Below are 22,437 nucleotides of genomic sequence, written 5' to 3'. Positions count from 1 at the left end.
AAATCTACTTTAATGCAGATCCTCAAAGAACTGTCTTCAGCCATAACTTTTGGCATGGGATAAGCTGGCACTGCCACTGGAAGTATATGCACCTGCCCTGGCCTTCTCCCTGCCCATGCTTCCACAAACACACAACTGCACAGAGAGCAAAATTAGCAAGGTCATTTTTCTCCTTTTTCAGATCAGTTCCCTGAACTGGCTCGTTGCACAGCTCCAGACACACGTGCTTGCAAAAGGAACACGAAGACAATTTACTTACTGTGCATCAACCTTAAAACGTTTCCACTACCACCTTACTTACAGCACATCCCCCTGCAGACTTCTTCCCATTCATTCTTGTTTTCCCCTTTAGTTGTTAGGAACACTCAAAACACACACACAAACTCTGGTTTCACAGCTTGACCTGACAGAAGTTTCTAATCTTCACAATTCACAGTTCTCCAAGTTAAGGAGACATCCAAAGTGCTCTATTACCTTTGATATGATGTTGCTATTCAAATCTAGCGATATGCCTGAACTTTTATTTCCCATTTCCAATGTCCCCATTCTGTTTCTGTGGGATAAACAGCTTCTGCACTGTTTGGGCTTCCCGTCTGAAATTAAGATGTTTGTGAGGGACACGCTTTATTCGCAACTACCTAAAAATAACCACAGAATGCTTTACTTTTAGCCATTTGTGTGTATTCGAAACTGTAAAAGAACTGTCTGCGTTCGGACCAGGCTCTTGACAGGGCCAGTTTCAGGCAGAGGTCCCCAGGAGAGATGGTTCAAGCTCTGAGGGCCCTGCGAGCACTTTGCTGCCTCTGTAGGGGAGCTCAGACCTCAGGGACTGCCCCAGGCACATCGCTGCTCCTCGAGACCAGCAGCACTCACCGCTAATGGCAAGGGAAGGGCTGGCAGGTCCCGGCTTTCTACACCGAATGCTACGTTTTGGACTGCTGACAGCCTCTATCTGCTGCTTCAAATATCCACATCACAACCCTCTGCAAGTAACCTCCGGTTTGCATTACTGAGATACATGCCACAGGGCTTACTCTTTCCTGCAAAGAGACACAGAGGAGGTAGGAGGGCCTTGTTTTATGGCAGCTTATTAAAGCCCTTGCCCAGATAAGCCCAATCGTCTCACCTCATTTTCAGCTGTTTTTTTAGTAATGCAAAATTCATCTTGCTTTTTTCTTTTCCCACCAGCAGAGAATTATTTTTTTCCTCACTAGTCAGATCAGCTGTAGTATGACTAATATTCAGGCAAAAGAATTCAGTAGTAACAGATGCTTCCACAGGACACACTAAGCAAAATACTGCTTTTAATGAAGATTTTACTAGCAAATTACATTCCCCAACAAGATCTTCTCAGTGCAATAAACCATCACACGTATCACTTTTTAAGGGACAGATAACCACAAGCACGCAAATCTGCAATAAACATCTCATCATGAAGTGTGAAGCAGACTCATGCTGGCAGAAGTGAGGAAACCAAGATGTCTTCAGAAGCTGCACGTGTCAGCTAGATGCTGCGTTTTGCTAGCCTGCCTTCCTGTAAGTCCATATAAACTAATCCACTTTTTTCAGCAGGTACGTCAAATTAACTTATCCGTTGAGATCAGTAGCTGAAAAAGCTTTGTTTCCCCAGATCATACATGCAAGAAGCCCATATCAAAGAAATAAATCCAGTATTAAATCCAACTTAATGCACGAGAACTGACAACCAGCTACAGCCTCTCTATTGCCATTGAGCTGCCAGAAGTGTGTGCTCTGAAGGAGGATGGATCCTCTTGCTCCAAAACCAGACAAATACGAAAGCAGAAATGAATGTGCTTTCATGAGCCTTACGAGCTGAAGATTCTCCCGCCCCCCCCCTTTGGCAACTAAAAGCTAGTGGCCCGGCTATCACTTCAGGAAGCGCAAGTAAAAACACAGGGGCAGGACATGTAAAATGATGTGGTTTGAGGCCAAAATTAAAAAAAAATAAATATGCAGATACAGCAAAAACCACCTTGCTTGTAACATACAGAGATGAGCTGAAAAAGCAAACTGCAACATAGTTCATATCAAGTTATTTTTTCTGAGAACTGTTTAGAGAAGACACTTGTGGGAGATGCATTGCAGTCAGATCTGATGCTGGTTATTCAGCACACTGAGGCTTTTGGAAACTGCTCAGAACTGATTCAATCAAGCCAAAACAGAAGCAACACTGCATCGTAAGAGTCTAAATGCCAAAACCTTCTCATTTGAGAGAAATGCACATTCACACACAGTGCAAACACTTCATATGTATCCAAGTACCAAAAAAATGTTACAACTGAGTATCCCTTTAAAAACCCAAAAAGCCTGAAGTGAGAAAATCCCTTAAGTTTCTCAATTTATTACTCTAGTTTCTTCCCAAACTTCATCTAACACTTTAAGACAACGCTGTAGTTTCCAAGATCAGATTTACAGCCACTGTTTTCAGTTACAAGTCTTCAGCTTTCAAGGAACTGCAAACTGCTGAGTTAACTAACCCAGAACTTCTAACGATCAGGGGTCACTGCATACAGGTCTTGCAAACAGCTTTTTAACACACGCCTTTGCATGGCATTGCATATTTACTATATTTAATGAATTGAAGGCACAAAACCAATCTATACACATTTTCCTGAAAGCTTCTGTGGCTTCCTGCAGTTTTGAGGATGAATTTGGACAAGTCATACACGTGGTACAAGGAAGATCCTCTGAAACCCACAAGAAATAACCAGAACCATCACTTCTTGGAGCACTGAGAAGGGCAGCATTCCCTGCTGCAGGTGAAATTTCACATCAAGGAGTTAAGTGAAGGAGAAAAAGACAGGTTTGTTGTATGCACTGAGCATGGGTATCAGGCAAACTTTCTCCTGCAGAGATTACAGCAATTGCTCTATCAATGAATGCCTGCACTCAGCTCCCACGGTACGTGCAGTTTTTCAGTTTGCACGAGCACAGAGGCAGCAATTTACAGAATGCTGTCCTGTTTTCATCCTTTCGCCTTTATTTCACGACATAATCTCTCTCAAGGCATGCCATCAACCAGATACACGGACAAATCCTCCTCCTCCACCTCTTCCCAGACCGAGGCGCGCTGAAGTTTCTTTTATTTTACAGAAGTCCTGCACAGCAACTTCAAATGCCCCCAAACCGCTCTTCCTGTTTCTGGCACATCGGAAGCTGACACTGGCTGAAAAGCCCGACCTTCTGTGCTGAACGTGCCTATATATGGCCATGAATATGTGCTCGGCCCACGGGGCCCTCAGTGCCACGCTACGGTGTCAGCTCCGCTTCAGGCATCGGCCAGGGTGCACCTAACAATAAGAGAGGTGTTAAAATATAAGTTAGCTCTTCCTTTCCCCCCCCTTTCTCTTTTTCTCCTCTTTTCCCCTTTTTAAGTTAACTGAATTACAGCTGTGCTTGCAGGCACCCTGACAGCTCCCGCAGTTACCGGGCTGCAGGAGGAAGAAGGAGCTGGTAAGCAAGACGCTGTGAAACCACAGGCTTTGCCCCTGCTCTTTCCTACCCTTCACTTATTTCATGTTCAGCCGTGAGCTCACTGCAGCAGGGAGACCCACCCTTCCTCCACGCTCACCCTAGGTCAAAGTTTACTGCTCCAGAGCAATAAAAACAGAACAGTGATGTACACACTGAAAGCTCTTTTAACCTACGAATTGCACACAGATCTTAAAAAACAGACAAAAAATGGTGTGGGAAGAGAAGGCCTTCCAATCCACTTCCACTCTACACAGCCACAGCAGCTTTGTTGCTCATCACAGGAAAAGACAGAGCTTCCTCCAGCAGTCACCTTCACCAGCAACTATTGGAAGCGTGGTAGGACTGAGGCATCATGCACAATGCGTTTTATATTCTGCACTCCTGAGAGAAGCCTCACTTCCCTGTAAGCCAAAACAAACCTCATACTCACAGGTCAAGCTATGTTTGGCAAAAAAGTAGATGAGATCACGTTTAGTAGAAGGGAGCTCTGTGGCCCTGCTCTAGAATTAAAGAGTCTGACGTTTGGTGTGATTCCTTCTGCCACTGCTCTCGTTGCTGGTTCAGGAGGCCTTTCTGCAGCCAGCCAAGCTTAGTCCTGACCCACTGACCTCTATGTACAGGCAGCTAGAGGGGCTTCTCCCAGCTGGACCACAACTTCAGAAATATTAACACAGTTCAGATTATCCAAACCATTTGAAAAAGTTTCAATTCTCTGAAAATTCACACTAATTCATACTGCCAGTAGCACCAAGTCCTTCAGAGATCCTGCTGGTAGCCCTGGGGGTGACACCGGGCAAGAGCCCTCCCTAGTGTGGCCCGAGTTCAATTCCAACTACTGCTCTGATCCAGCTGTGCCAGTTGTTTTCATTATGCAGCTCTGCTTCCTAATGAATGCCAGAACTGCTCTGGCATCTTCTACCAGTCAAAATTCATTCTGTACTGACAAATGTAGTGTATCAGGAAACATAGTTTAAGGTTCCATCAGCTGCCTCACAAGATGCCATGCTGATGGCCATGGCTGAGCCAACAACAAAGACATGAAACTATTAGTGTGCCCACACAGGAGGGCTGGGAAGGTGGTGAAGGGGACTAGAGGGAAAGACCAGAGGAGCTGAGGTCCCTGGGTTTGCTCAGCCCAGAGTAGAGCAGGCTGAGGGGAGGCCTCATGGCGGCCTGCAGCTCCCTCACGAGGGGAGCGGAGGGGCAGGCGCTGAGCTCTGCTCTCTGGGGACAGCAACAGGACCCGAGGGAACAGCATGGAGCTGGGACAGGGGAGGGTCAGGCTGGGGGTTAGGGAAAGGTTCTGCACCCAGAGGGTGGTCGGGCACTGGGACAGGCTGTCCAGGGCAGTGGGCATGGCACTGAGCCTGCTGGAGTTCGAGAAGCATTTGGACAACGCTCTCAGATACATGGTCTGATTTTTGGGTGCTCCTGTGTGGAGCCCGGAGTTGGGCTCGATGATGCTTGTGGGTCCCTTCCAACTGAGGATATTCTGTGCTTCAATGATCTGCCAGTATTATGAACACAAAAAGAGTTCTGAGTTTGCCAATCCATCAGTGTTTAAAAAAAAAAAAAAAAAAAAAACAGAAACTGGCTTCCTCTGGAGAGGTAGGTACTTGGTACTTACCGGTCCCAGTTCATTAAGTTCCTGGGCTAGGTACTTTCCAGGCTGTTCCACCAGGAATTATGACACATCTAATATAAAACTGAACTGGGGGTGTTCCATGAAAGGCATAAGCTGTTCAAAGCCCCATCCCTTTCTACAAACTCCTTCGTATAACCAGTGCTCGGCTATTTACCTTGAGCAAAAACACAGCAATTAATTCATTTACCCTGAGAACTTTAGATAATTATTGCTTCTTGCTGCTAGCAGAGCAGTGAGGTGAGCAAGCCCTCAGAGGCCCAGAAAAGCTTTAAGAACATATGAGTGAGAAAGGGATTGCCCCGTGTCAGCAGCAAACCTCCTCAGCATCTCATAGATCCTCACCCGCCCTCATAGATGTGATTTCAAATAGCACAGGGGCATTCTGATATGTGTAGCATCTCAAAAACCCACAGAGCAAGGATGGTCAGTCTGGCAGAGAAGGAATGAATACAAGAATTAGCATTGCAACTGCTTTGCTCCAAGCTCAACCAAAAAATGCACTGTGGCAGTCAGCTCACTTCTGCTTCTGGGATAGCTGAGGAAGAAACCACTGCAAAAATGTGGTCCTGTGGCACAGGAAAGGAGGGGCACATTCCATGCCCATGGCTTTGACTGCACAGACGTTTCCTTCATGTCAATGCCTGAAGCTGCACTGGAGCTGTGAACATGCATTGCCCCCAATCCATTTAGCAAGCTACAAATTCCATAAACTGTGATGATAAAGAGAAAAGGAACGGAGTCTGGCAATGATCCAAATCAACTCCTGAGGATGAAAACATTATACTGGATTAGAATAAACTCTTCCTTTAAAAAAAATACACAGGACAAACCAGAAATAAGTTACTGAAGATAAATCTCACATCATTTTGCATACTTCTATTACCCCTGCCTGTATCTAACTGGCCACCCAGTGATGCCATGCACTATTAATTCAGAAACATGAAAGAACAGAACTGGTCAACTTAGTTTGTAAACTAAGTAGAAACTTAGTTTTCAAGTTTGTAAACTACAAACTTATTTTGTTTGTAAACATTAAATGAACAAGGTCAACCTGAGACTTCAGCTATCACAGTTAATTACTAGAGGCTACGAAAAGGAAAAAGTTACCAATAATTATACTACAGAGAGCTGAAGATATTATATTGGTTTTTGCCTACATCTGTATTTCTCTGAAAGCCTGTGGCTCATCAGTAGTTGGTTAGAAAACAAGTAATAAAACCACGTACATACAAAAGTGATTCCAAAACTACTGAGGGCACTATGCCCCAAATTTATAGTACACAGCATTCTTCCTGCAGTGGTTTTACTCCAATTTACCTTCAATGTAGCCCTTTTTCCAGATATGCACATGGAAACTCATACTATGAGCAACCAGGGAAATACCAAAGCAGTAGAAAAGATTAAGAACATCCCAGGTTAAAAATTTACACAAAATCCAGCTTTTTGTGTATTTACTGGGCTTTCAATAGCTTCCCCAACATTTTCTGAGAACAAGCAAACAAGAAGGAGGTGTGTGCAATACAGTTGCATCTCAGGAGACTACACCGATATTTTACAGCAACTTATTTCTGACTGTATTCAGAAGTTATTCATTTGTACTTCATACTTCAATATAGTGTCAACCCCCAACATATCTAACCAATCTAATAAATGAAATATGGCTCTGGGAAGCTAGCGCTTCTTTTGTTAAAAAGAAATCCCATATGACTTGACAGTGGTCCAATGCAGTCTGAAATAAATTTATGACTTGGTCTTACCCATAAATCCACTGGAAGCTCAGCAGTTGGATGCTTTTCTTACGGATGAGAGAGACATCAAATAATAAGCATAAAAATCTCAAGGTTTCCTTGCAAGATGCATTCACAGGGAACTGAATAAGTAGCACAATTCTATATTTAGTATAAGGCAAAGGCGTTCCCTTTTGTTTGAGGGGTTAAAGGTACAAGGTACAGCTAACCAGGTACTCCCAAAGCACAAACTCGGTAGTGCCATCCCCAGGCACGGCACCAAGCAGCACCCAGCCCTTCCCCAGCAGTTGCCGCAGAGCAGCATCCACCGTAACCTCACAAGCGCTTTGTTCACACTCCCAAACCGTTCTCCCACCACAAAACCTATATTTTTGTATCCTACTACTCCAAGTTCATTATTTACCATTAAGTATTCAAAGGACACCAAGCCTAGATTCAAGAGCAGCAGAGAGAGGAAGGAACAAGATCAGAGCTTTCTCCACGAGAATTGCCTCTATTAAACTCATGAACCACACCCACATCCTCCACCAATTCCAGGTGTCTGAAAATCCTCTCTCAAAGTTACCTACCAGTTCGAAAGTTTTAATGCTTTCTGTCAAAATAAGAAGAAACTATTTGAAATGCCTTGTACTTCAGAAGCTGGTCACTCAAGAATAAAAACAGTGATTTCCACATGCTGAAAAAAATCTGCTTTCATTTCTTCTTAAGCAATTCAAAGTTCTCCATACCCCACTTCGGGTGACTGCAACTCAGTTTTATACAGTACTCTCCAAGAAAAATGCATTGGTTTGGTATATAATGTGGTTAGAATTACCCTATTCCTCTTTGGTTGCCAAAATCAAAGTCAACCAAAGGTGGCATTTCACGGCAGAACTGTAGGTTGACGATTACCGTTGGGCAAAGAACCTTACCTGCTGTATGCCAAATTGTTCTCTCCCATTTCAAATATTGCTAGATGGCCAATAATTTGATCTATTACTCTTCTTCAACTTTTATTCAATTTTTTTGTTGATCTTATCTACCTACTTAAGCCATGAGGTTTCCTGGGTAGCAAATTTCTGCAAGGGTTCTGTGAGCACACAGGCAGCAAGGGCCGGGCTTCTGGGGGCACTGGGTGCCGTGCATTCAAAACAGGCCCTGGCATGGTGAAAGCCACACTACTCAGGGAGAATCTGACTTCTCCAAACTGCTCACGACAAAAGAAAATATGAAGTGCAGTTTTAGAAATCACTCATATTTAGAGTAACAGGTTTAATGTGTATGCATCTTCAACATTCAGACTTTTTTTTTTTTTAAACTTGTCCAAAATACAGCCAGCTTTGCTTTGGATCATGACTCTCTGTGGAGATGCGCAGTGAAAGAACAAGATGCATTGGGCACAAGCTGCAGCAAGACAAATTCCTAATAAATACTAGGAAGTTTCAAACCACGAGTTCAAACACTGGAAGAGGTACCCAGACTGTGCAGTTCCTTCCTCAGAGGTGCCCCAAACTCAAGTCCCTGAGCAACCTGGTCCAAATTAGCCCTGCTTCGATGATGCAGCACTTGGGCTACCCCCAGAAGTTTCTCCCAGCCCGTATGACTCTACAAATAAATTGTTTGCAGTTACACATACACTATATAGTCAATTTTTCAGACCATGTTGAACATTTTTGTAGTTTCCCCCCCACACAAAGTGATTAAAGTTTCAGTTCCATCCTTCAACGCTAAATGTACCGATGCATTTTCACAAATTCTTTCCAAACTCACGCCAACACGTTATGGTATCTTAGCTATGTACAGAGAAATCTTGATCTTGGGAGACCTGCCATGTTCAGAGTTACATGGCAGTCTGTGAAGCACCCCCAACTTCTTCATTCCTATTAAAGAATTGTCCCAAACTTATAAATTACTGCATGACTATACCCAAGAAAGACTTTTAAAGTCCTACATCTACTCCAAAACATTCTGCTCCTAATCATCTATTAATATCCTTTTGAAATGAATGATTCAGAGCTCATATTGATTTAATATGCTTAAAAATAAAAGAATTATTAGTTCTTTACAAGTACCAGTGATGCTTCTGAGCTGGTTTTGGAAAAAAAGGTACATTTTTGCATGAAGGAAACACCTGAAGCAGAACCTCCCCTCACTGCTGGGTTTGTTTTTGCAAAGTGAGCTCTGCTGCCAACGTATTAACTTGTGAAGCCACACGCACAACGATGCATTTGACAGGCACAGACTTCTCCCCTCAAAGCACTGAGCAAAGAAAGTTTTGCTTAATCAGTGCAACAGAACTGCACTGCAGAGCTCTGCTGGTGTAGTTAGCTCGGTAGGTTTTTGACAGCCGGTTTAAGAAACTGCAAAGTTACCTAACGCACCAGGAAGCGTGAGGCAGCCGAGCCGGCTCATTTTTCACAAACGGGACCCTATTTCCGTGTCAGAGGAGAGGTTTTGTTCTGTTCACAGTGAGCTGGCTTTCTGTTAAAACCCCACCTTGCTCCATAGGCCTTCCTAACCAAGCAGAAATCAGAGGCATATGCACATTGAAAGAGGTGTGGCTCCCCTCTGGTATCACGTTTGACAATACGCATTTATATGCTTAGCACTTTAAGGAACAAGAGCAATTTTTGCACTAAAACCCTGACGTGCTGTAATTTCCTACTGATACCCTCTTTTCCTCACTGCTGAGGCCCGTTTTCTATCTCCACATCAACACCGCTATTTAACTCCTGTGCTTTGTAGTGAACAGGATTCACACTGCAAAAGGAAAAAAAAAGATAAAACACCTACAGTAAACACGTCCTGGTGAGTCACCGAGAAGCACTGACTAAAGAGCGCTAGATTTCATTGTGATTTTAACAGTTTCAGTCTTATTTTTCATATGCTGCTATTTGTTAATGAGTATTTACATTAATAAATGCATCTTTTACAGGAAAAGCAACATCTTCCATTAATCACTGCTTACATTCACGGAGATAACTTGTAGCTTTTACATGCACACTAATACAGTCATGAAGAAACATTTCTATATATGCTTATTAGTCTGACATCGCCACAGGCAGAAAAGCAATTTGTACAGAAATTGGAATACAATTAAACTGCAAAGAATGGTTATTAAACTTTTAGCCAAACTAGTTCAAATATGCTGAATAAATAAGTAGGTTTTGCATTCAAGACTTATTAAGAGAGGATGCGTTACGGATAGGAAGGGAAGAGAAGCGATGATTTCCAATTGCTACCTCACTTAAGAGTTCAGGATTTCCACTTCTCACATCTAATTTTTATTCATAGACTGAAACACAAACAAACTTTTGTTTTTCAATTTGTCTGCAAGCTTCCTAACTCAGTAACCTAAGCGAACGGGACGGCCATACAACCCTGTGTCTCACCACACCTCTCTTTGGGACTGGAAAATCCCAGGTGCGGTAACCTTCACCAGCAAGAGCCCAGCTTCACACCTTGGGCTCTGCACAGCCTTACACACTGCTTCAACTACAGCTAGCTCTCAGATTTATTTATTTTTAGTGCTTTTTAAAAATCACCCACACGGTACCATCACTTTGGAAGATACGCAAGGTTTCAAAATCTTGAGCTAAATTGAGAACCCAAGGAACAGAGCTGTGATCGAAACCAGTTGCACAACCTCACACGCTGAAATAACATTATTTCCAGAAAGCGTCTCTTCTCTTTCCCTGCTTTCAGAGCTCCTTTGCCTGAACCATGCACACTATTGCTAATTTATTCCACTCTCCCAATTCACGTCCTTTCTGTATTCTCCCTTACACCAAGTGCAGCAAGTTATAAACCTGTGTTACGTTACAGCCAGGTTGAACTGGCTACTAGGTGACACCAGCAAGTCGGTGCTGCTGCAACAGGAATTACGTTCTGCCCTCGCAGCACTGGAATTCCTGACTACACGCACAGCAGGACAGGAACTGAGTTCCTGAACCCGTGGTATCACCAGATCACTTCTCTCATATTTTGCTTTTATAGCACTATGAGGAGACCGGTACAGAAACGTCCGTATTTGTTCACCTTCTTCCCTCCTCGAATTTCAGTAGTTCTGACCAGCACTGTAGCTACGTACCTGTCAAAGTTACCTACAGCCCCACTGCACCACCAGCATCTCTACCAGCCTTTGAAGCTCTCCATTTCTTATCACGGGAGAAAGGTACAGAGAGGAGCAACGTGATTGATTCCCTGGGAACACTGATGTTTGTCTACCTGCCCTCCTGTATTTGTAATCACAGTCCCAGCTGAGAAGGGCGTGTTTTCCCAATGCTGTCCATCAGGATCTCTGTAGCTCAACCCTGCTCAACGTTTGAGAGAAAATTTAACTAATTTCATAAATGTTAGCTTCAAAAAAATATATATTTTATTATTCATATCAAGCGTCAATTGAGAAACCAGAAATTAACCAAACTGAAGAAATTCAATTGAAGATCCCCATATGCATTAAGAATTTGGGCTTTCAAATTTCCTTCCTTATATTCATTTAGTGACTCAATCAAGAGCAAGTCTGTCCACTTAAAATTACAGTAATTTAACCAAAAAATGCTTTAGTCTAAACTGAGGAAGTCTTCTACTTAATCCACTTAGAGCACACAATCCTAGTTTAATACCAGCAGAAAATGATTACAGCTTTTAAGCAGTAAACATTTTTATTGTAAAGTGATAGCATAACTGAAACGTATCCGTGCTCTCAAGCACGTTGTTAAAACATTATCCAACAACTTAAATGATGTAATAAAATCCTGAAACAAGCCCGTGCCATTCTGGGGACCCCAGTCTTTCCGAGCACTGGGTGGGAGCTGCCCAATACAGAGAATGCTCGTTTCAGCATGGATAAATACATCGCACCTCGATAAACCACTTGAGAGGTTCACATTCAAGAAAGCTAAACCATGTAGCTCTTCTGTGGAGAAGTAAAATCTTGAGGTAGCATGAGATCTCCAGGGATATTTGCTTGCTCTTCCATGAGCTTGCAGCGTTAGCCATCTTTGTTTTATTAGCTAATAAAACCTCTTGCCAGGCTTGGAAAATTCCAATCGTGGAGGACAATCAATTTTATGTGAGACTGAAGTGGATAGAAGAATCAATTTAAATTTACTATGGAAAAGTACTGATTCTGTTCGTTTATACCAAGGCAAGAGGAGCCTCTAGAAGGTCTGCACGCATTCTGAGAGAAAACAAAAAATGCAATTAATGGAGAGAAGGAAGTTCAGAAATTAACTCCATCAGTCACACCGGCGCAGTATTGAGCACAGGCAGTGCTTCTCAGCTCATGGAGAGGCAAAATGAAAGTGTCACCATAATTTACATTTTTTGTCAGGACAAGAGGCAACGGGCACAAACTGGAACACTGGAGGTTCCCTCCAAACATCAGGAAACACTTTTTTTTTTTAATCATTATTAACTGTGAGGTGACTGAGCACTGGCATCCGGAACCTGGAGAGGTCGTGGGTGGGGTCTCCTCCTTGGGGATCTCCAAAAGCCACCTGGACATGGTCCTGGGCAACCCGCTCTGGGTGGCCCTGCTTGAGCCATTCTGTGACACCAAAATAACTTGTAGCTGGCGTGTTTTTAAGCACATACCCTAACAGCAACATACAGAATTAGGGTTACTTGTGTGTTCCATAAAGGATACGAAGAGCCATGGACCACCACGGATGTGAATGAGAACCACGTAGAGGCCTCAAGCCTCTGGCTGGAAAGAGCTGGAGGGATCCTCGTGCCATGCACCTTTTGGTCTATCTGTGGCTCTCCAGTTCTGAAACGCGGCCCCATTAATTCCCCAAAACCTGCCTTTTTGTAACCTTTTAAGACATTTTGGACATCCTTTTAAGTCCAGAGAAGTTCGAAACATCATTTTTTGGAGTCCACAACCTTTCGGTCACCCCAGAGCTTCTGCTGCCAGGAGAACACGCCTTTTTTCGAGCAGAAATTAATAGACCCGCCTGCCACACGCAGCGAGGGGCAGCGCAGGCAGGCCACCACACCCCAGCTGCCACGAAGCTGCCTCCAGGAGAGGAAGCCGAGGAGCAGCGCCGACAACCGAGGCCTCCAGGACACCCTGCTCCTTGCGAGCCTCACCCCCCCTCCCCCCCCCAAAAAAAAAACACACAAAAATCACACATTTTGCGAGTCCCGGCCGAGCACCGCCGGCTCGCAGCCGCTGCTCCTTGACCCCGGGCCCGCCGGCGGCTGGAGGAAGCGAGGGAGCCTTCCTCCCCCCCGCACCCTTCCTCCTCCTCCTCCTCGCCCTCCCCACACCCTTCCTCCTCCTCCTCCCACGCCTCACGGAGCCGGGGGGCAGCCGCGGGGCCGCTCCGTGCGGCCGGGCCCCGGGAGGGGACCTGGGGCCGGGGCAGGGGCCGGCGGCGCCTCGCCCCCTCCCGCTACCCGGGCAGCCAAAGGGGGAAGGGAGAGGGGGAAGGGCCGCGGGGAGGACACCCAGCGGCGGCTCCTGCGAGCTCCGGCGGCCCCTCGGAGCCGGGGCAGCTCGGGCCGGGGGGGCTGAGGGCTCGGGGGGCGCCGCCCGCCGCTACCTTCTCCTCATCCGAGAGCTGCTCCTCCAGGTCCGCCATCTTCCCGTCCGCCTCCCGCAGCGCCCCCGCGCGGCCTGCGCATGCGCGCGGCGGGGGCGGGCTCATGGCGGCGGGGCGGGGGCGCTGAGGGGGGCGGAGAGGAGGGGGGGGTCCATGGCCGGCGCCTCTCCGCCCCGTCTCCTTCATCCCCCGGGGGTCGGGAGCCGCTGTTTGGTTATGGGGAGGGGGTGGTGGGGTTGTGGGGTACGAATGGCTGGGTCTTGTCTCGTCTTGGGCGGAGGAGTGATTTAAAAATGAGTCATCTGGGGGTGATGAGGGAGGGGAGCACCTGTGGGTGGTAGGAGGATGGGCTGAGGGAGCCGGGGCTGGGCAGCCTGGGGAGGAGGAGGCTGAGGGTCACCATCAGTGTGTGCGGGTGGCTGAGGGGAGGGTGTCAACAGCGTGAGACTGTCTCCTTTCAGTTGTGCCCAGTGAGAAGCAACAAGCATAAACTGTGCCCAGTGAAAAGCAACAGGCACAAACTGCCTGTTTGCTTTTCACTGGGAAAAAAGCCCAGGAGGTTCTGGCTCAATATGAGGGGGCACTTCTTCGCTGTGAGGGTGGCAGAGCACTGGGACAGGTTGCCCAGAGAGGCTGTGGAGTCTCCTCTGGAGATAATCCAAACCCACCTGGGTGCCACCCTGCACAACATGCTCTAGGTGATCCTGCTCAGCAGGGGGCTTGGACTACCTGATCTCCACAGGTCCCTTCCAACCTCGGCCATTCAGTGATTCTGTGAAAAAAAAGGCGCTGCAAATTGGGATGGACCAAAAGTAACAACAGATGGGCTTCGGTAGGGAGATGATTTGACCAGATGTCCTTGGAGGTCTTTTCCAGCCTTCGTGATTCCATGATCCCCTGGGCAATGTGCCTGCTGCAGCTGGGGGTGGCAGAGCTACGAATTTGGGTGGGGGCAGAATTTTCAGCAGATTTTTTTTGGAAAGCCATGGAATTTGATGGAAGAAAGCTCAGAAAGTTCAGTTTAATGCCACCAGCGAGGACAAAATGGATGGTGTGAAAGGTTTGGTACTGCAGAAGGCTATGTAGAAAAGGTATGCAGTCAACCAAAGGGAACAGGAAAATAATTAGATCGGAATTTCTTAAGAATAAGAAAACCTGAGTATCTTCCAGCTGCATAGAATTGCAGGCACGTAGAGGGGTGTTTTAGATAACTGCTTTTAGGAACTACTTGGAAGAAGACGTGGTAGAAGTTGAGAGGAAAACTGCAACAGAGGAAAGATAACATTAGCAAAGCACCAAGTGTTTGAGCCAGTGAAATTCTGTCTTCATCTGACAGTGAACGAGAACAGATGCCCAGGAGAATGGTGAAAGAACAAGGCTATGTGCACTGGTACCAGTGGGAATGCTTCCTCATCTCCTGTCAGACACAGTTCAGAATGGAGTCCTCCTCAGTGATTTCCTTCTAACAGGGACTGCCAAGCTATTATTCAAGGGTCAGATAGCAAGTAAGGGGCTTTGTTTTCTTCCAGGAGCAAAGTCAGACTGGGAAAAACATCAGGAGAAGATGCTTTGACAATGCACAATCCATTCTAGCAGCAGGGAAGAAATGGCAGACTCCAGTTTGTAGAACCAGAAAAGCTGTAGAGGCTGAAAAAAGAAACCAAAGGCCAAGGAGAATCAGATGATCTTTTTGAGATATCCTTCCTCTTCCTCAATTAAAATTAGAAAAGTGATAGTGTTAGCCAAGTATGGTGTTTGGGTTTTGTGGAACACTGGGATAAAGGCTGAACAAAATTGGGTGTCTATAGGCTCCGTCTTATTAATAGGGATGCCAGTTTCCTGGGTGATGTGTCAGGGCAATTTCCTGCCCTGACAGCAAGGGTATCTGAAGTAATAACGTGAATGTCCTCACACCACATTCTGAAAAATGACAACCCTGAAGCACTATGAGATAAATCCAAACATTACATTATTTGTAAGGGGTACATCTTCCAGTTTACTGTGTTATTATGGTAGAAAACTAAAATAAGTAAGACAATTTGGAGCTTGAGAAAAATGACATGATTAGTACTGCTACGTTAGTCAGTTAGTCTTGTGACGAGGATGTTGGAATTGATGGTTAGGCCTTGTTCCTCAGAACTGGAAAGGTAAAAGGGTGAGTATGTTATACCAGAGAGGGCATTAACTGTTACAAAGTTGGAGTTTTGGAAGAATAAGATGATTATTTATAATATAAAGTTGTTACTCATTAAACCATGGACCACTCAATCTTGTTAAGAGAATAAAGTGAACTTCTTAAGGGTCTATTCCTAATGTATGGGAAGACTAAAGCTTCAATCATTACTTCAAAGTGAAGGAATTACGGTGGAAGAATTATACACCCAGTGATAACTCTTTGATAAAATCTTAAAAATGTGGTTTCTTAGTGTCAACCACAGTGTATTTCACCCAAGCTATGATGGACAAATAAAAGCTGATCATTGACTGGAAAATTCACAGATGTCAAGATAAATATAAGTCAATCACAATTAGTGGTATGAATGTAGTCAGCTTCTAGCCGAAGGATTTGTTATGCTCTAAGGTTCATCCACGTCTGGTGTTCTTGCATGAGTGGCCATACACAATGATTAATGCTGCCATATGTGGTATAGCAAAATATTCCCAATATGTGTAGAATTTGATAAGGCTATCATTCTAGATGTCCTAACAGGACTGTTGCATAGAAATTAAAGAAGGCGATACTGGACAAGAAGTTGTTGCAAGTCAAATGGAAAATTACAATGCCACTGAAAATCAATATATAAACCAAGAATGAAAATGAAAAAGTCAATATAATGAATGTAGAAGTTGGACAACTTGACTGATTTGAGAAATTGGAAGAGAGATTTAAAAATACCTGTAGCCATGGACAGCATTTTATTCATGTAATGGACAGCATTTTATTTATGTCAGGAACAAAATAAAGGACAAACAAACCTAATATTTGAGAAGGCCATTGCTAGAGGCAAAGCACTGAAGTGTAGGGCAGGAAAGGTATATCTCAAGGTATTTTTGTTTGGGAGAATCTTATGTGTGTTATTTGGAGTCAATAACTAAAGTTAATGGTCTGTAGCAGGGGAAAGCATTGCATGACATTCAGCTTCATGCAACTGGAATTCGTAATTTCCACCCAGGAGTCTTAAGAGTGACTAGCTGAGAAGGTCTGTGTTGATTTTTAACAAACCTTGGGACTTGCCAACTACTCAGATATTACCAAGGAAATTGCTTTATTTAAAATGTAAAAAGAGAAAGTAGATCTAGGCAGATAAACATGAACAATTTTCTCATTAGATGCTATATCTAGCTGTTGGTTTTACCATGTTTACACAAGGTTTTTATTGAAATTGCTGAAATTTGCCACAATGAGATGAATGATTCAGAGGACCATGTAGTCATCATAGATATTAGCGGGAGCCTGCATACAAGCCTAGCAGGTGTTTTACTGTGACCTTAGGACTTAATGGGAAATGAATAATCAGAATAAAGTGGAAATAAGTACTGCTCTTGCCTTATGACTCAGTGTTTTGGAATGGTTGTGTGTCTTTTCAGGAAGAATATGGACATTTCAGAGGGAATTTAAAGGAGAACTAAAAATAATTCTGAAGATGCAGAACAAATGTCAGGATGGTAGTCTTAAGGATGCCAAGATTAAGAAGTGGTTTAGGAAATATCTTCTCAGTGAGTGACTGCGGTATAAAGCAGTGATACCTGCATTAGTTTGCAATTTATCTGCATCTTATCTGAAGTCATACATCTTTTCCTACTGTTTGAATTTCAGCAAAGCCAATTCTGCCAGTAGCTCTTCTTAGGCTATGAAGTTAATGAACATTAGCTTTCTGCTGTGCCAGTGTCTCTACACATTGATCAAGGATTAATTTGCATTACAGTTACATATGGACCAGTAAAACATCCTAGTGCTAACTAGTTAACCCATGTTTTTGTCAATGTTTGGTTCACTACATAAGCTCACTGTGGGCTACCAGCTCTGTCTGATGAGCAGTGTATTTTACTAATGCAAGAGAGGAAGACAAATTAATCTAAAATAAAATAATATAAAATTAAAAGCAGCTATTGAGTTCTATTTAATCTAATCAGACATGACAGAGCTACCAATCAAGTACCTTGCTAATTTGCTGTACTGCTTCTGCCATTTCATTTGGTGCTGACTCTGTAGGGCCCTCAGCCTTTACTTGGAACAGGGAGGAAGAGCGAGGAAGAGCACGGCAGTCTGTGTGTGGTCTCTGGGCTGTCAAAATGGCTTGAGACTGACAGGTTCTGTGCTAGAGCAATCCTGAAGAAGTGTGCTCAGTGCCTACTTGTTTAATCTGGAGGATATTTTCTGGTCAAGGTGGACTCGGCCTTGTGCTCCCAGCAGTGGGCCAGGAGCGGGACCAGGCCAGGGAAGAGAGCTTTGTCCCTGCTGCCTGCCCCCTTCCATGGGAAGCAGCTCCCTGCATCCTGATGCCTCTTGATATAAATCCTCACATTCCTTTGGAGTGGTGGGAGGCTTACTCTGATCCCTGAAGTTGCCAAATACGTATCAGGTATCAGGGCCCTGGGAGCTGCCTGCCAAATTCTGTCCATATTTTGGGACATGTTTGGTGTTTGCAGAACTCCCAATTCACTCTCTACAGAACATTAACAGTGGAAGCAAATAGTTGTTGTCTGGAAAAGGCAAATATTAAATCCTTACAAGAGTGAAGGGAAGAAAGCTATGACAGGAAAAAAGCTGTTACCAAGAGCAACTGTAGAGCAAACTTTAGGCTGAGCTTCCTTCTTAGACAACACAGCCTTTTAGGCCACAACAGGCATTGCAGAGAATGGCTCAGTAGCCCTTCACCTTCTGTGGCAGTCCCATTTCTGTTGATACCCTAGTGAATTTACTGTCCTTTGGTTTCTTTGCTCAGGAAGTTCATGGTCTTCCCTCTTTCTATGATGTTTTTAAGATTGTCAAAACACTCTGTTTCACAGCCATAATACTTATACTACAGTTCAATTAATTTTGCATCATATTCTATGTTAATGACTATACATGTCATAATTATTTGGATGACAGACTTAATCTTTAGAGTGGATTTTATTGGTCAGTTTTAGGGGCTGATATTACCATTGCACTCAGATCTCATCCACGCTTCTTCTGTGACTTCCTACTCTGCTTCTATTCTTGGGAGCTTTCTCGGCTTCTTTCTCCACCCCGCCCCTCCGGGAATAGGCAGCTGTATATCTTGCCTTATGCAATTCAATTTCACAGTCTTGCATTTGCCTTTCTTTTGCCATGTGTCCATGTTTTAGAAATTAGATACCCATGTTGTTTCTTAGCTTTCTCTTAGAGGTCAGTAGTTTTCTTCACTGGTTGCAACAAGACAGTTCTCCCATAAACTGAGGCGGATAGAAGCAAAGAGACTCATTCAGAGTGGGCTTATGTATCTGCGATACAGAATTTATATTCAGGGATAGGAGCGCACAAAGGTAGGGTGAAAAAGAGCAGATGTTGAGAGTTTAGAATGAAGGTAACCAAAGGAAGGATATATAATTATGTCTTTGTTAGCTGCTGCTTCTGCTTCAGCAGAGATAAGGAGGCTGCAGGTCTTTGAAGGCAGGCTCAGCAGGCAACAATGGCAGCAGCATCTGCAAAGAGCTGAAGGCAACAAAAAGATGATAAGGATGAAGTGCTGCATGCTAAAATATCTACTTTTGGTTCTAGACAGTCCCAAGCTATCTTTTGGAAGGAGCAATACTTACATAATCCAAATTATGTACAGATTTTCAGAGGTGCCAAAATATTTCATGCTCTACTGATTCCGAAGCCTGTAATCTTCACATATGGGGTATGTGTCTGTAGGTTTCTCCTGACATGTTTGTTATCTTTGCTATTTTAGTATGTTAAAAGCTACAGTGTTAGCTTTTAAAATCTTGTCTCTACTTGCCCACTTTTATTCTTCACCTGCCCTTTGACTGCTCGAGTGTGTTGTTTGATAAAGGTGTCAGACTTGCAAAAAGCACATCCAAAATTCTCTGATGACAAGAATCCTCATTTCCTGCTGAAGAGTAGAAACGGAGCACTGCTGAGCACAGAAGATTATTGGCTGCTTATAAGAAATATTTTGTTACAGAATATCTTCTCTCAATGCTAATTTATTTAATTACGATGCAATATAAGGAGCTACAGTGAAGTAAAATGGCATACTAAAAGTATTCTTAAAGTTAGTGGTGCTTGATGGTCTGTCAGGACCAATCAATTTTAGCAGTTAAAATTACAGCAAGAAAATTTTCAGGAAAAATGAGCAAAATTGGCAGCTTTTTTATTTATTTATTTTTTCCTAGCATTGTTTGCAGTGTCTGTGGAAAACCTTGCTAACTTAAACATTAGTCTGTGCTACAGTGTTAAATGTTTTTTAATAAATTATATCATAATAATGATATAGCCACGTGCTTTGACAGAGTTTTGGAAAGAAGAATGTTAGCATGTGTATTTTACAGCCTGTTTTTCAAAGATATGTACATTGTACACTGTGTACAGTTATATGTACAGCTAGAGGGTTTTGAGAAGAACATTGACAAACTGCAAAAGGTTCAAACAATAATCAGGAACTAGAAAATGTGAGCAATTCAACCAGGTTAGTTTATCAGGAAAAAAAAAAAAAAAAAAAAAAAAAAAAAAGCTTAAATATTTGTGGGTTTTATGAAATCAGAAAGTTGTTAATAGGATATTTTGGTACAGTAGACCAAAACGTGACCAGAAGTTAAACCAGGGCAGATTCAGACTACAAATAAACATAGATTTTAGTTGTCAGAGCAGTTGTTTATTGGGACAATTTAACCCAGACAGCAGCCCTGGCACTACCAATTTTAAAGCAGTGATTGAATGTTTTTCTAAAAGATGTATTCTGCAGTTCAGTGAGGAATTAAAGAGCCAATGACCTGTGTTGCAATAGATGGTAGTAAGGAATCCCCCGTGATGCTGTAGGGCATGATTCCATTAAACATTTTGCAGGTTTTCCTGCTCAGCAACTGATGGGCAGAAACTCCAGTGAGAATGGAAGTGGCTCCGTGAGCGAGCTGAAGGAGAGAGAGCACAGCTGGAGCACAATGAACTCAATTCAGCAAGGATGGGGTGCAGAAGGGAGTGAAGGGAAAGCAGCAGGGAAATTCCTGAGGTTGGAACGGGTATGAATGAACCAGGGAAAACTGGGGCCAGATGGAAGGTCTGTGAATATGAGAGCTTTTAAAATGGGATTATTTGGAGAGTATTTTCAGTGCTTAGCTTGTAAACATCTGAGTCTGAGCTGTTGACCCTGGACTCCCATTACATCAATGGGGAGAAATAAGCACTCCAAGGGTGAGTTTCATCTGACCTAGTTAAGATGTCTGTTTTAGGATAAGATTATTGGCCGTAATGAAGTGGCTAGTTGCGATCCAGCTGTCTAAATATCAGATCCCTGTGTTATGACAGCCAAATCCCCTTTCAGCATTAAAAGATCAAAGGGCAGGAAGGTGATGGACCAAGGAAGGGGGACACAGGTTGAGGGAAAAACACAATGGACAGCTGAAGTTACAAAGCTAATGGAAGGGAGAAAGGATGACACTTGAATTCAACATTGCTTTGTGCTCCCCAGCGAGCTCATACTTAGGCAGGTAAATCCCCTGCTTTTCCATGGAGGACTTTGTACCAAGAGGGCTGGATTTCTGTATTGTCTCTAGTGTAACTCCTACGCGGACATCATAAATGCTGTATCAGTAGCTATGGATAATACAGAGGAAGATCTGTATTAGCATTAGCAATGGGCAAGGACAGATGGGGGGTTAGGAGGTGGGAGAATCAAAGTATAAGGGTTTCTGCATCCCATAATGGCTGAAGGGGGCCTTTTAGGTGATTGTGCGCATAAAGATCTCTCTGAGACCTCTCAGACCTGAATTGGTCTAACTCCTCTTTGGTGTACAGCATTTGTTTGCCTTTGCTCTCTACCAGGACGGTTGAACAGAGAAGAGAGGACCAGGAGAAAGCAGCAATTGTATTAGGTCAAAGGAAATAAAGGTGAGGAAAGCAACAGAGCTGGAGCATTGCTCTCCCCAGCTGTTAACTTCTTATGGGACTAGAGCAGCCAAGAGTTTTTGAAGAGCTCCATGAGAAAGCACACAAATTCTTTTCCTTCCCTCTCACTGAGCCTGGTTCCTGTTTATATTTTTAGTTATTCCCTTCTGAAAAAGAAAAGTGTAGTTTTCTAGCTGGATTTATTTATAAGGGGACATTGTTTGGCGATTTTATTTTTCTACAGGAAATGGCAAATGTGCTGATTTGTATAATGTAGTTGAGATTCACTGGAGGAGTCCAAATTCCTTTTTCTTTTGCTCTCTATGGAAGTGAATTTCTTGTGAAGATAAAATCTCAGTAAAGATAAACCATACAAGCAGATGTGACTGAAGGGCTGAAAATATCTGTGCCTATCTAGAGAGAAATGGCTCAGAAGCAATGTTACTTCATGCTGCACAATGGCATGGGGCCTTAATTTTTGATTTTATGTCACGTATGAGAAGAAACAGCATAAAGAGGTGGTAGGATTTTGAAGTAAAGAAATGTAATTGTATTTTTAGTAGTTTGGCCCCTGAATGATTCCTGAAATTAGTACTTGCCTATACTTGCTCCCGACCTCAGTAAAAGTTCTGAATGCTAAAACTTCTGGAAATCAGGACAGTGTCCAAATGTTGATGTGGGAACGTGACTTCAGTCGTTTGCTTTGATAACAGAGTTTGTAATCTCAGAAGTAGCTTGCGATTCTGATTCACTCATTTTGAGATGCCATTATGCTTCCAATAAGAGACATCATTCAACCACTGGTGACAACAGGTGTCTCTACAGGACACCCTCAGTTGCAGAGACAAAGTCATTATTAGAAAAGATAACCCTTTCGTTTCAGGGTTAGTAACTTCTTAGTTGGACAAGAACATTTCTGACTCAGGATAGAACAGTGTTAATATTTTG

The 22,437-nt window shown here is 43.6% G+C and overlaps 1 protein-coding gene across 1 annotated transcript in view; it reads right to left on the bottom strand.

The window, feature by feature from the left end:
* CAPZA2 (capping actin protein of muscle Z-line subunit alpha 2) overlaps positions 1-13,516 on the bottom strand; it is a 29,465-nt gene extending 15,949 nt beyond the window's left edge. Inside the window, exon 1 of the mRNA XM_084514616.1 lies at positions 13,419-13,516. Within this exon, the coding sequence (XP_084370742.1) occupies positions 13,419-13,457 (39 nt within the window). The 5' untranslated portion in view covers positions 13,458-13,516. The remainder of the gene's footprint in view (positions 1-13,418) is intronic.
* Between the last annotated feature and the right edge of the window lie 8,921 nt (positions 13,517-22,437).

This window comes from Aythya ferina (genome assembly GCF_964211825.1).
Source record: "Aythya ferina genome assembly, chromosome: 1".
Taxonomy (NCBI): domain Eukaryota; kingdom Metazoa; phylum Chordata; class Aves; order Anseriformes; family Anatidae; genus Aythya; species Aythya ferina.
Note: the sequence above shows the minus strand (reverse complement) of the source record. Positions and strands in the feature narration are given on the sequence as shown.